Source organism: Diuraphis noxia, unplaced genomic scaffold, assembly GCF_037042655.1.
Source record: "Diuraphis noxia isolate RWA-SAM2 unplaced genomic scaffold, SU_Dnox_SAM2 contig0001, whole genome shotgun sequence".
In the NCBI taxonomy this organism is placed as follows: Eukaryota; Metazoa; Arthropoda; class Insecta; order Hemiptera; family Aphididae; genus Diuraphis; species Diuraphis noxia.
Genome location: NW_028301711.1, coordinates 15758767 through 15773559, shown reverse-complemented (window position 1 = coordinate 15773559; position 14793 = coordinate 15758767). Strand labels below are relative to the sequence as shown.

Genomic DNA, 14793 nt, shown 5'->3' with positions numbered 1-14793 from the left:
TTTTCAATTTTTCTGAAAATTTTCTTTTGAAGTGTCGATAAAATTTTTATGGCCCTATCAAAATACTTGAAAATTTAATACAAAGTTCCTCATAAGTTATTCTTATAATGATCAAAAAATTATAAGAATACATGGGCACAATTTTTTTTATTAGCATTTGAAGTTCAAATATTGACAATAATTCGTCAAAACCATGAATATTTGCAAATTATTTTGTAGTTCAAAATTCATAAAATTGTTTTTATTTATATTTAAGGTTAAAAAATTCAACACTAAATTTTCCATAAGTTTTGGTCCAAATTATAATAAAGAAACTTTAAAGAAATAACTATAAAGAAAATTTGAAGCGTCATTATAGAAAAAAATGTTTTGAGCGTTTCAGTTTTAAATTTTTATGAAATTGTGTAACGATAACGATTTATCCTAGGGTTGACGAGTTTTTCGGTATACCGTCAATACCGGTATACGGGTTAACCGGTATACCGGTTTTTGCACAAATACCGCTACAACGGTATACCGTAATACCGGTACATACCGGAAAACCGTAAAACCGGTGCATACCGGAAAACCGTAATACCGGTGCATACCGTAAAACCGTAAATACCGAAATACCGTACCTAGTACCGTTTGGTGACGCTTTTTTGGTATACTGGTTATTGGATATAATTGCTGAACAGTTTTCAGTCTTGCCAGTGTTATCAGTTATACCGGTTATTCTATGGTTATTGGTTATACACTTATTATTATGCCTCCATGCAATAATATATATCACGGCAATAGCCAATAATATAAGACCGTGATATAAATTAAAATAGATTCTATTTTTGTAATGTTATTGTTTACTAATGAAAATGCGTTCATCGAGTCATAATTATTGTTGTAAGAGTGACTTTGATAACAGATAATATATTAAATATTAATATGTAATAACGTACACTGAACGTCTGAACACATCGAGTCATCTACATTGTAGTATTGTACCTATAATTAAATAATAATTAATCGCATTTATTATTGCAGGCTGGTTAATTGTTTAAAAAGGTAAGTTGAACCTATTATTGATAATTGATCTGTTTAGTTCAGAGAACCTTTAAAGTTACTTACATACATTTTTCAACCTGGTATTAGTAATTATTTAATTACCTAATATTACAATGATTTTTTCTTTTAGAAAACCATGCCAAGAAAAAGATCAAAAGTGTGGAATTTTTTCACAAAATTGAACAAAGACCAAGGGAGATGTTTAAAGTGCAAAAATAATTTTGAAGCTAAAGGAGGTAACACTAGTAATTTGATAAATCACTTGAGAATACATCATCCCAATATTCATTTGGAGTTTTTGAATATAAAGGGTCAAGATAACAGCTTTAACAAGTAAACAAAATTAATAATAAACATTTATATTTTAATAGGTATTTAATCTATGAATTGTAAATAATATACAAATACCTATTAATGATTTAACCTTTTCATAATTGTAACATAATATATAATATAATAAGAAACATTTTTTTTTTACATAATATTTCAATATTTGTAATGAATAATTATGATAAAATACCATTGTACTTTAATCTGCCATTATGTTCACAAGTTAATTTTGAAAATTGTTTGTTAGAAATGATCTGAATGAAACTGATGACATCAGTGATCCTCCTTGTGACATTGCTAATAATAGTGCAGAACATCATGAACTAGTGCCATTAAATTCCAGTACAAATTTAGTTCACAAGTAAGTTTAAAATCTAACTTAAGGTTATAATATGTAGAATAGGTACACTTACTGTTCTTATTCGTTAATGAACCACATACTCAATAAAAACAATTTAAAAAAAATGTAATCTAAATTATTTGGAACCCACTCGCCCACAGACCTTAAATGAAATAATTACATTTAATATTATTTTTATTCACTTGTAGATCTTGTACACTAAAACAACAATCTATGAACATATACAAGAAATTGGATAAAACAACCAGTGAAAAGTATACCAATGCAATTGCCTATTGGATTGCCACAGATATGCAACCTTATAGATCTGTATCAAAACAAGGATTTAAACACCTAATGTCTGTCATATGTCCTGGATATACTATCCCAAGTCGCCAAGTTTTTGCTGATAACAAAATTCCTGCTTTATACTTTGAGGTAAAACGTAGAATAAAACATGATCTCAACTCTGCACAATTTCTGTCGCTTACATTTGATTGTTGGACTTCCAATGCCCAACAGCCTTACATTGGCATAACAGCTCATACTATCAATAGTGATTGGGTTCTTCAAACATATTGTATGGCTTGCACAATTCTTGATGTAGACCACACTGCCACTAATCTAAAAGATATTATTGAATCTACACTTAAAGATTGGAATATTCCTATGTCAAAAGTATCTGCCGCAACTACAGATAATGGTACTAATGTTATCAAAGCTGTTCAGTTAATGGACTTAAATCATATTAGTTGTTTTGGTCACACATTAAATAATGGAGTTACATCATCTATGAATTTAAATCCAATAAAAACCATTATTTCTAATATTTCCAAACTAAGATATACATTTCATTATAGTTCAAACTTACGTAGATTGCTTCAAGATGCGCAATGTAAACTTGACCTTCCACAAAAAGTTATGCCAGCATCATGTGTTACAAGATGGTGGACTAATCTACCTGCTATTCAGTTTGTAAGAGATAATTATGATGCTCTTTATGATGTTTTATTTAAGTTGAAATCAAGAAAAATCAAACTGCTTCCAAACTGCAATGAACAAAAACTTATTTTGGTGATGTGCAAAATTTTTGAACCACTAAAAACTCTTGGTGAACATATGGGTGCAGAAAAGATTGTTACAGCTTCTTCAATTTGGCCAGTTTATACAAAACTTGAAAAAACTTTGCTTCACACAAATTCATCAAATTTTACTTGTGCCTTAACACAAGAAGAATCAACTAGAGCGAATAATAGTGAAAATTTTGGGGAGAGCGAACAATTATTTCCAATCTTAAGTCAATGTACACTTATGGATAATAATATAAATTCATATTTTAACACAAATGAAGTTTGTGGAGACATAAGTGATGATGATGTTGATACACATGTGGATAGTGTGAATACAATTGATAATTTATTAGATCATATTGAAAATCATTTAAAGGACGATATAAAAAGACCATTTCATAAACGTTACATTAATAAAGAAGAAAGTAGAATGTTTTTACAAAAAATATGCTTTTTGGATCCAAGGTACAAATCAGCATATATTGATCCAAGAGATATAGATACAGTAAAAAATTCAATTCAACTTGAAATGGATGAAATAGGCAACCAAGCTAAAAGTAAGGAACTCAAGGTTCAGAAAAATGATGGTATGTATAGTAAAGATTGGTTTTTTTTTATTCAAATATTTTTACTGAAACTATAATATTTCTGATATCAATATTGTTTTAATGATACTGTAGGATTAGCAGCATTTTTGGAAAACTTTGACTGTCCCGTTATGAACAATGTGACCGACGAAGCCTTAAACCAAATTGAATTGGAAAAATATGTATCCTTGCCATTTATTTCTCTTGATGCTGATCCTCTTCAGTGGTGGAAACTATATCATTCACAATTGCCTACAATATCATTACTAGCGATGAAGTACTTATGTATACCTGGCACCAGTGTGCCTAGTGAAAGGATATTTAGCTCTGCAGGGAATATTATTACAGATCATCGGTCATTACTATCTCCAGGACATGCTGAAGAACTCATTTTTTTATCAATGAACTCAAAATTTATTTCCAAGTAATATCTAATGACTAATTCTAATACTTTTTTTTGAACTTATGTTAACGTTATAGTAGTTATACAGTATACTGAGTTAATAATTTTTAATTTTGTTAAAGACAGGGCTTGTATTGTTAATATTTATTTATTAGTAAAAGAATACTAATAAATTTGTTTATTTTATGTTTAAATTTTACTGATTTAATAATTTTTTATTATTTAGAAACAGTTCTTGTTTTTAGTGGTGTGCTCAGCTTTTTGTAAATCCTTTTCAGAGTGTGCTTTTTTTGCCTTTTACAGACCCTGATATAACATGTTTTTTGATGTGTTCATGAAATCAATTTAAAAAAAATCCTAAGGGGGGAAGGTACTCCTTCATCATATCTTGTCTTATTACAAAAATAAAGACCTGAGGAAAGACCCTAATTATTTTAATCGCCTTAATAATATGATTTAAAAAAAAAAAAATTTAAACTTTAATGACTCCCTGTAAATTGAAAAAAAAGACATCCCCTACACTATGACACTGTGTTATTATTTTTTTTAAATAAGGTAGTTTCTTTGCCATACCCTCTATATAATTATATAATAAAATAAATATTTATATATAACATATTATATTGTAATATAATGTTTTTTAAAAATTGTTTACTCCCTCAGCACATAATTTCAGTGTTTTTTAGTTTTCCGGTATTACGGTTTTTCGGTATTACGGTTTTCCGGTATTACGGTTTTTCGGTATTACGGTTTTCCGGTATTACGGTTTTTCGGTATATACCGGTATCACGGTATACCGTTTCATACCGGTACCGAATCTAATACCGCAATACCGGTTTCAAATTTCAATACCGTCAACCCTAAATTTTATCCACAAACCAGGTATATGTATATTTATGATTATATAAGGTATTATGAATTATGATAACTACATGCAATGTTTTTGGAAAAATTAATTAACCATGCCTTATGCAAAATGCGTCTTAATTGAAAAATAAAATATTTGTTTCAAAATAGAATATATGACAATATTTAAATATAATATATCCTAGACTGACAAATTATCTCCATTCAGAAACGTTTTTCGCATGCAATGATATCTATTCAAATTTAACCTACCCTAGTCAGAGGTCCACCCCACCCCCTAATGTACAGCAGAGCGGTACCCACTTGCCCGCTTTTGTTAATTTTAGTTGTATATTATTTTAAAAAATTTTGGTGGAATGAGGCCCAAACCCTCAATAAATATGTGAAAGTATATATGAAAAAGAACCCAGCTCAAAGACACATAATAACAATATAATACCCATGCGGCTACGTCAATAACTTATAATAATTATACTTAAGGTGGTACCTATGTTTCAAAGTGTATGTGGGCGGAGTTTGGAACTCACGAGTAGCTAACCATCTGTATCTGCCCTTCATATTTGGGGTGCAAAAGTACGTCTTAAATACTATATCAGTGGTTCTCAAACTATGTCGTGGAAAACTGCATGGTGGTATAACGCGCACGTAAATACGTAGATAAATATTCTGATTATTTTATTTTAAATTTAAGCTTCAAATTAAAGTATCAGTAGTACTGCTCAACTTATTCATCGGTAATACCAAACCTATGCAAACCCGTGGTTCTTATTAAAAATTATTGTGTAAATCTTATATATATAAAAAAAAAAAAAAAAAATAGTGAATTTGTGATAATTATTATATAATATTGTTGTATGCTTAATATTTGCTTCCATATTATTTACAATAAACGTATTTAACTATGTACAATTTGTATTGACTCATTTTTAATCATTAGTAGTACGTGACTGATTGATAATATGCACAAGTGGTATGTGAAAAAGGTATGAGAACCACTGTTCTATATTATAGAATGTGTGTGTGGGGTGGTTAAAATATCCTGCAGCATCGTTTGAGATGAATTACGTCCGCACGGGCACCGCAGAGTTTATGTACCCTAACCGCCCATGTTTTATGATACATATTATTCACTTGCATGATTATCTTGTTATTCGTGCCGGTCGCAGGCAGGCTGAATAAACCGTGCACGAACTACCCGCTCCCCCATCGGTCACTATTTCACGCAATAATATTTCTGACTACACGATATTATTTCAGTAAAAACAAAATTGAACATCTGCTTAGCCAATCAAATAGGTATACAAGATGTAACAAGTAGAACTGACAAAGTGACAAAGATATAACTTCCATTTTAATCAATATTTTTGTAATTATTATTATTTTTTTTTTTTTTTATAATATAATATAATTGATAGATTCGTGTACTAACATGTAATATATTTTTTTTGCACTGAAAATAAAAAAAAATTTAATTTTTCTTTGAAAATTCAAAATATTAAATTTATAAAAACTTGATCTGAGTCAAGTGGAATTTTTTTGTCTTGAAATTATAAATTATAAAATAAATACAATTTAGTTGTTTATGTACAGTATAATGGTTGGTTTTATAAATTTAGTAACACAAATCAATTATTTGGAATCATATCATTTTTGAAAAATATTTAGATTTTAATAAGTCTGATTTAAAAATTATCATAAGATATTTAAATAAATGTATGCAATTTTTCAAATCGAAAATAATTATAAGGCTAAATCAACTTATTTAATTACATGCCTTACCATATGGCATATATAATTTGATATATACTTATATGTATTTGATGGCCCGAACGAAACTATGTGAATGTGACAATTTAAATGTTATAATAATATTTTAACTTTTTAAAGTGGACATTCTGCAATGAAATCTATTGAAATGTTAACATGTCAGTTCAGTTCACCCATTATACAAATAATCAGGTATGTATTATGGTATGTTTCGATTGAATGTAGGAAAAAAAAACCACGGGAAAAATAATCCAGGGAAAAAAAAGCCATGGGAAAAATCCAAATTACAATAATTAAATATATAACAATTAACATTAAAGTATTAAATTAGGTATTATTTAAAAAATGTTAACACATTATTGGTCATATTGTATAGGTTAGGTTAGGTTAGGTTAGGTTACCTGTGTATACACAGGTTATATGTTATTATGTATTATTCATAGTAATAAATATATTTTAGATTCTAAACAACAATGAATGTATTGATTTTATTTTAAAAAAAGTTTAAATTAAAAATATATATTTATTTATTTATTTCAAGATAGCATGTATTTTATACTGCAACATGTACATTTAAAAAAGAATCACCCTGTACAAAGTATATACATTATACTTATACATATCTAGGGTGTAAGACATAAATCAATTGATTTCAATATCCACAAAATATTATATTATTTTTATTCAATGTGTATTATAATATTAACAATTTTATTTTTATATATCAATACGGACTATAGTATGGATCAACTGTGTTAAAAATTTTAAATTAATTAACATTATAACCTGTGTATTAATAATTATATATATATGTATACAATATGACCAATGTTTAAAAATTTTGAATAATACTTTAAATTAATTTTTTTGTATATTTAATTATAATTATTTTTTATATATTTGACCAATAATGTGTTAACAATTTTTAAATAATGCCTAATTTAATACTTTAATTTTAATTGTTATAGGTATACCTATTTGATTATTTTTTCTGTGACTAATTTTTCACATGGCTTTTTTTTTCCTAGTTTATTTTTCCCGTGGCTTTTTTCCCTGGATTTTTTTTCTTGACTTTTTTTCTGTGGATCTTTTTCCCGTGGCTTTTTTTCCCTGGATTTTTTTTCTTGACTTTTTTTCCGTGGATCTTTTTTTTCTGACTACCGTTTCGATTACCACACGCATTTTGTGTAAAACGGCGTTGGCTGCACTACGTTAAAATCTGGCTCTTCAATGCATTTGTTGCGCACGTGACGTCAGAGTCATGCGCATCGAATCAGCGTGAGCATACCTTGTTATTTCAATCTTGAGTCGACCGACATTGTTATTAGACACTTGTTACTTGTATCGTTTTAATATCAAACGTAGTTTCTCATTTTTCGCACCGTAGTTAATTATACTGTTTAGCAATTTCACACGTTTAAAATTTTAATTTTAAATCAACGATTAAAAAAAAACAGATATACCTATTTAATCAATTTATTGAAATTCAAGTAAGTAAAGTTAATTAAATTGTTTTGATAAATAATTGAGTACCAAATTTTAAGTACCATTTTAAATTTATTTTTATTTTTTGTGATTTTCGTTTATTATTGAGATAATGATTGATATCGTTTGTGAATTTTTCATTTTGTTTCAATATTTATTTAAATAGGGAAAATGCTTAACATAGTCTGAAATGAGTGAAATCTTTAAATTCATATATAACCCAATTAATTTGCATTTATAAAAAAATATGAAACTTATAAATTATTTTATTATTATTGTTTTATTTTTTTTACTAGGTAGTTGTTTAAAAACAATTTAACAGATATGGCACATACATCAGTCTCAAGGAAAAACATTAATTTTGAGAAATACTGGAATTCCTTACAAGAGACTGTTAAGAATATCTTAACACATGGCAACGTTTCTAGGGATACATGGTACAAATGTTTCAATGATATTTTTATTTTATGTATGGCCTATCCAGATTCTCACAGTCAGAGACTTTATGATTCAACAAAGTTCTTACTAGAGGAACGAGTGCTTCAACTTTTGTGTGTTGTTCAAACTAAAAATTCTGAAAATCTGATAGAAAAATATTATAGCAATTGGCAGGGGTATTGGGAATGTGTCAAAAAACTAGATGTGCTGTACCAGTATGTATTTTTTTTAATCCAAGATAACATAATATTATAAAATTATATATATAACATATTATAAATAAATTTCTAGTAACTACAATACAATAAATTCTGAGGAACATAAAATGCAGTCTATGATGTATAGAATCATTGAACCAAATGAACCAACACAGACGGCAATCAAAAATCTTGGACTTGATGTGTGGAAGCGCAATATGGTTTTACAATTGAAAGACAGTCTACCCAAATTACTATTCGATGAGATTAACAAACTACGACGTGGCATATCTATAACCACATCTTTAGATACAATTTTTGCTGTTATTAACTCATTTATCGAAGTCCAGGGATCTAAAAATCTTCTATTTGAAGTAAATATTTATATTTATTTGTTATATAAATTAAAATAAGAAGCATTCATAAAGTATGTTTTGAATTAAATCTTTTTTTTTAGTTTTATAACATTTATTTTGAGGAATCTTTTTTGAATATAAGTAGTGAATATATTAAATGTGAACTTTTGGAATCGACCAAAGAATTCAACATGTCTGAGTATTTGGTTAGAGCAGTGTCATTCTATGAAGAAGAAATAATTAGATCAAACAAATTACTTCCTAAAATGTGAGTTTTCAAATTATTGAAACTGTAATAACACAAATTAAAGTTTGTATTTTATTTCTTAGTACTCATCCTAAAGTGCATTTAATATGCCGTCAACAATTAGTAATTGATAAATTTAATTCAATACACAGAGAATTTGAAACTATATTAAAGGAAGAGCGACTTAAAGACATGAGACATACTTATTTACTTTTATTCAATGCTAATCATGGATTGGACTTATTAGCTAAAATGTTTGGAGAACACATTGAAAAACTTGGAAAAAGGAATATTGAATCTTTAAACCCTAAACATGTATGTATTGAACAATTATTTTCAGTATAAATTACAATTAACATGATATTTTTATATATACAGTTACACAATCATTTTATTGAAGAAGTATTGAATTTACATGAACACTACAAATCTATTTTAGAAGTTGTGTTCAACAATAATTTTAACTTTAATGAAGCTTTTGATAGAGCATTTACAGTAATCATAAACAATAAACTAGTAGAAAATCAATCTTCAAAGACTCCAGAATATTTATTAAAATACTGCGATATGTTATTAAAAAAATCATTTAAAGGAATTTATGACGCCGAAATTCATCACAAACTGTTACAATCTATTATATTATTTAAATATATGGATGATAAAAATGTATTCCAGAGGATCTATCAAAAACAACTTGCCAAACGCTTATTACTTCAACAAAGCCATTCGATGGATATAGAAGAAGAAATAATCAATAAATTAAAAGTAAATAAATGTTTTTTAAATTTGTAGTTATTATATTAATTAAAACGTTTGATTTTAGATATCTTGGGGTTCTGAGCTTACAATTGACCTACATCAAATGATATTTGATATCAAAGCATCTGATAAATTAAATGTACTATTAACTAGTGAACTCGATACTGTTATTGGTGATTTAAATATCTCTTTTTCTGCACGTTTATTACAAAAAAAAGCTTGGCCTTCGGAATTAACAGCTATATCATCATTTGTTCTTCCTGAACAACTGAAACTTTATGTATATCATGTAAATATTTAAAATTTGTATAATATATTAATAATATTTGTTAACATAATACGTATAATATGTATTGTTTAGTTTGAAACGTTCTACAAAAAAAATTTTAATGGATGGAAGTTAACATGGCTTCATAACCAATCTTGGGGTTTGTTTTTTTTTAAATTCTTATTATTTATTAAACATTTTTTATTTATTGTGTCTTTAGGTGAGTTAAAATTGAATTATTTACAAACAATCTATATTGTGACAATGCATACGATTCAAATGGCAATCTTGTTACTATTTGAAAACTGTGATTCATGGAAATACTCTGAAATTTCCAATGCACTACAACTAAATAATGAACAATTTAAAATACATATTAATAGCTTATTAGAATGTAAATTATTATTGCTTAATGGTGGTGTAAGTAAACTAGATAAAATTTTAAATTTGCACTTATATTTTTAACAATGCTATTTATTCATTATTTTAAGAATGTAACTTTGAATATGGAGTTTAAAAGCAAACATTCTAAGTTCCATATCAGATCAGTTGTAAAAAAAGAGTTAAATGATCAAGCAGACTTTTGATGATAATAAAATACAAATGTGTAAAAATTGAATCATTCTCAACTTATGAATAAAGTAAGTAAAATAAAATAAAAGGAAGTGTGTTATAAATTAGTTAACAATAACTATTGATTTAGATTTTTTTCAACCGGAATCTCTAAGATCAACCACTGCGCTTACATAACAGTGAATCAAAGCATTAACCAATATAGGATAATCAGATCCAAAACACAATTCAACTATGTTAAATAAATATAATTATGTTGTATGATTTTTAAAAATAAACATATTATGTAATATAATAATATATAAAATATATTAACTTTATTTATGACTCATTATAATTCATAATTACCTACTAATTTTTTTCAATATACAGTGTGATCACGATAAGTGGAAACACTCAATAACTATGTGTAGGCTTCATATATTTCAATTCTGCTTTTTCGGCTAACTAATAAACATTATTATACACATTTTCAAATAATTAGACTATTTTTTTGACCATTAATTTTGCGCATGCGCACAACAAATTATTTTTTTGGTATTTTTTAATGAATTTTAGTGGTTGAATTTCTTTTCTAAGTCAAAAAATGACAGAGTTATAGCAATTTGATTTTATGTTATTTGCACGGGTATAACAGATTATTGTTACCAACTATGTATTTTATAATCTGTTATACCCATGCAAATAATATAAAATCAAATTGCTATAACTCGGTCACTTTTTGACTTAGAAAAGAAATTCATTAAAAAATACCAAAAAAAATAATTTGTGGTCAAAAATGGATCATGCTATTTAAAAAAAAAAATTGTTGTGCGCATGCGCAAAATTAACTGTCAATAAAATAGTCTAATTATTTGAAAATGTGTATAATAATGTTTATTAGCTAGCCGAAAAAGCAGAATTGAAATATATGAAGCCTACACATAGTTATTGAGCATTTCCACTTATTGTGATCACCTGTAAATGTTTTATTGTATTTTAGATTTTAGATTCTAAGCAGAGCAATAGGAAACTTCCCACCTTTTTTAAACTTGTGTTTGTAAACTCTAGACTATGCATGATGCGTGCACAACCCACAGTAGTACTTCAACTAGACTAAACATTAGAAAATTTAAACAATACAAAACGTTAAAATCCAAACATCAAATGTGATAGACCATTTATAATTTATTAAAAGATACAATTCAAAATAGTTGGCATTATCTTAATACTGTAAAAATATTATATAATAATGTATCAATTGTACCATTTGAACAAAAATAAAAAAAGGTTAGCGAGTATCAATATAAATTTATTGCCTGAGGTTTAAAAAAGGCTGGGCTTTCTTAATTTACTGTGTATAAAGTTAATACTTATGACACAATAGTAGATCATTTAATTTAATAGCATAGATTTTTCTTATTGATACATAGATATATTTACTCAGATCTATCTCAAGATGTTGCCCTATACAAAGTGTAAATTCAACCAATAAACCTATAATTATATAATAAAGAATAAAAAATTATATGGAAATAGTATTTACTAAAATCAATAACTAATTTATTTCTAATGTATAATACCTAATAATAACTCAAGGCGTAAGTTGGTAATTTACCACAGATTTGGATTCAGCTGAATCAATATTGTTTTTGTTAACTTTAATATAAAAGTACATTAATAATCTATTGTTAAACTTGGTTCACGTTTTAATTAAATATAGAACTATAACTTACATGATAATTTAATGAAATATTGTAAAGGGTCAACATATACATATGGATACCTTTCAATACTTAATAGGACAATCCACTAACAGCTATAAAGTTAACAACAAACGATCAGCTATAACTTAATTAATACTGTGTTTTAGTTTAATACTATATAATGTCCAACACTAAGTTCCTTTATTCTAAGTTTATTTTATAGCTGATAAGTATACTAACTGAGCTATAAGTTAGTATCTGATACATGGGATTTGTAGATATTATAATTTGTTTTAAAGTAAAATACTTTTACAATAACAATAACTTATAACTTATATTAGAAACAAAATTAACATCAGCGTGAAATATGGTGTTTAGACATATCAAATTTTAATAACTTTATTTATATTTTATATACATATTCACAATGTTGGGTAGTAACGTAACGTTCGTTACTCGTTACTGTAGCGTAGTTACATTTTTCAGTAACGTTATGGTAACTTTGTTATTATTATTTTTGGGTAACGCAAGTGTAACTACGTTAATTATTTAGAAGTAACTTGTCAGAAGATCGCATTACATAATAAATTAAATTTTTTTTTTTGGGGGGGGGGGGGGGGGGGTTTAAACTTCACGGAGCAGTTCTTTCCCTCGTATCCGGATCGGATATTGTAATTTTATTTAAACTATTTAAGTAGATATTTATATAATTACAAAATTTTCCAGTATAATCTAATGTAATTATATAAATAAACGATTTTGTGTAAATATTATTTTCAATTTAACTGATTATAAATTAGAATTTGTATAAAATAAATATAAAAAAGATTGATTTAAAATATACTTTTTTTTTATTTAAAACTTGAATCACATAAAAGTAACGTCATTGTAACTAGTTACTTTTGAAATAAAAAGTGTAACGTTACACATTACTTTTGTACTTAGTAACTAACAAGTAATCTAGTTACCTATTTTATTTTGTAACTTAGTTACTTTTAAAAAATAACTTACCCAACACTGCATATTCACATAAAGTTCACTAACTATTTTATTTGATTTTTTAATAATATGATTGGATATTATTAAATTTTCTTTCAAATAAAAATTGTATTAGATTCCTCACTTTTTTATTTAAATTCTTGACACATCACCATGTAGTTGAGAAGTTACTTGAACTTGTTAATACTTAATAATGCAACACGGCAGCCTCTGAATGAATATCATATTATCATTGTGTTATCATGTAACCGCAGTAAATTATAATAATACTTTAAAAAATATACATTCCTAATATCATAGGTATTAATATTTATAATGTTCTAGGTCTTGTTCTGATACTTTGAATTCTCAGTTTGATTAACACTGTCGTCATATAACAACAATACTCAAAGGAAAAAAAATTAAATAATTATGATATTTTTAGATACATTTTGATCTATTCAGTAAGAATAGTAAGATACTTGTGCAATTTATATTAAACATGAAAACACTATATTTAATTTTCATTTTGTGCTTTAAAATATTAAGTTCTTATATTTTCATCAGTCTTGTTAAGTGTTTGAATGCTGTTTATTTTTATTTATTAGAAAGTTATTATTTATAAAAACTAACTTTAACTTTCTAACTAGTTAGTACCCAGCTTTGAATATTAGTATTAGTATCGTAATACTTTTTAAAAACCATTTTTTACAATACCGAATGGCATGACTTTATTTTATTACATTTTTTATTTAAACTATCTGATTGATAATTTATATATAAACTTATGAATAATGTAATTAATGTATATTGGTGAACTAAATGAACTAAATGAACTATTCCCTTTAATGAACTAAATTTTCCACCTCTACAACTGGTAAAGTTCACTGATATTTGTCCTAGTGCCATAAATATAAATGAATGGATAGGTCATGGCTGTATTAATAAAATAGAGATAAGTGTGCTGGAATTTGGGAAGAGAGAAAGACTGATTTTTATCATTAACCCTCATTCTGGTAGAGATATTATCATAAATTATGAACACTAATTATATATAATATATTATATACATAATATATTAGTGTTAAGACCTCTATAACTTCAAAATATTTTCTTGTTCGTTCCTGTATGATAAGCACAAATGGCCTATCCTTAGACCTTAGATAATATACATTGGATAGAGCCGGGTATGATTTAAATCTTGAAGCATAGCTATTGGACCCTGAAGTCATCGCTGCGCAGGCATATATGATAAGCTTAGAAATAATCAGTAACTGATTAATCAAACTTTCCTACCCCGTCCCGTGAGTGCGAGGGTGGCCTTAACGGGCGGCTCGCGGCTGCCGAATGTATCTACAAAGTACAAACACTAATGATAATATTATTCACTTCGTACACAACT

At 26.8% G+C, this 14793-nt stretch overlaps 3 protein-coding genes across 3 annotated transcripts; all 3 read left to right on the top strand.

The window, feature by feature from the left end:
- The first annotated feature begins 527 nt into the window (after window positions 1-527).
- Window positions 528-3960, top strand: LOC149059927 (E3 SUMO-protein ligase ZBED1-like). The gene is made up of 4 exons (XM_089217596.1): window positions 528-1374; window positions 1619-1732; window positions 1921-3368; window positions 3462-3960. The coding sequence occupies exons 1-4, from the start codon at window positions 1178-1180 to the stop codon at window positions 3794-3796; spliced, it is 2094 nt and encodes a 697-aa protein (XP_089073722.1). The 5' UTR covers window positions 528-1177; the 3' UTR covers window positions 3797-3960.
- Window positions 3961-8214: 4254 nt separating this feature from the next.
- On the top strand, window positions 8215-9684 carry LOC149059926 (cullin-2-like). The gene is made up of 6 exons (XM_089226936.1): window positions 8215-8543; window positions 8620-8899; window positions 8983-9149; window positions 9212-9443; window positions 9507-9623; window positions 9673-9684. The coding sequence occupies exons 1-6, from the start codon at window positions 8215-8217 to the stop codon at window positions 9682-9684; spliced, it is 1137 nt and encodes a 378-aa protein (XP_089083062.1).
- A 1-nt stretch (window position 9685) lies between these two features.
- On the top strand, window positions 9686-10961 carry LOC107167531 (cullin-2-like). The gene is made up of 6 exons (XM_015516624.2): window positions 9686-9893; window positions 9952-10176; window positions 10249-10315; window positions 10376-10575; window positions 10647-10796; window positions 10859-10961. Exons 1-5 carry the CDS (start codon window positions 9696-9698, stop codon window positions 10740-10742), a joined length of 786 nt encoding a protein of 261 aa, XP_015372110.2. The 5' UTR covers window positions 9686-9695; the 3' UTR covers window positions 10743-10796; window positions 10859-10961.
- Window positions 10962-14793: the final 3832 nt, after the last annotated feature.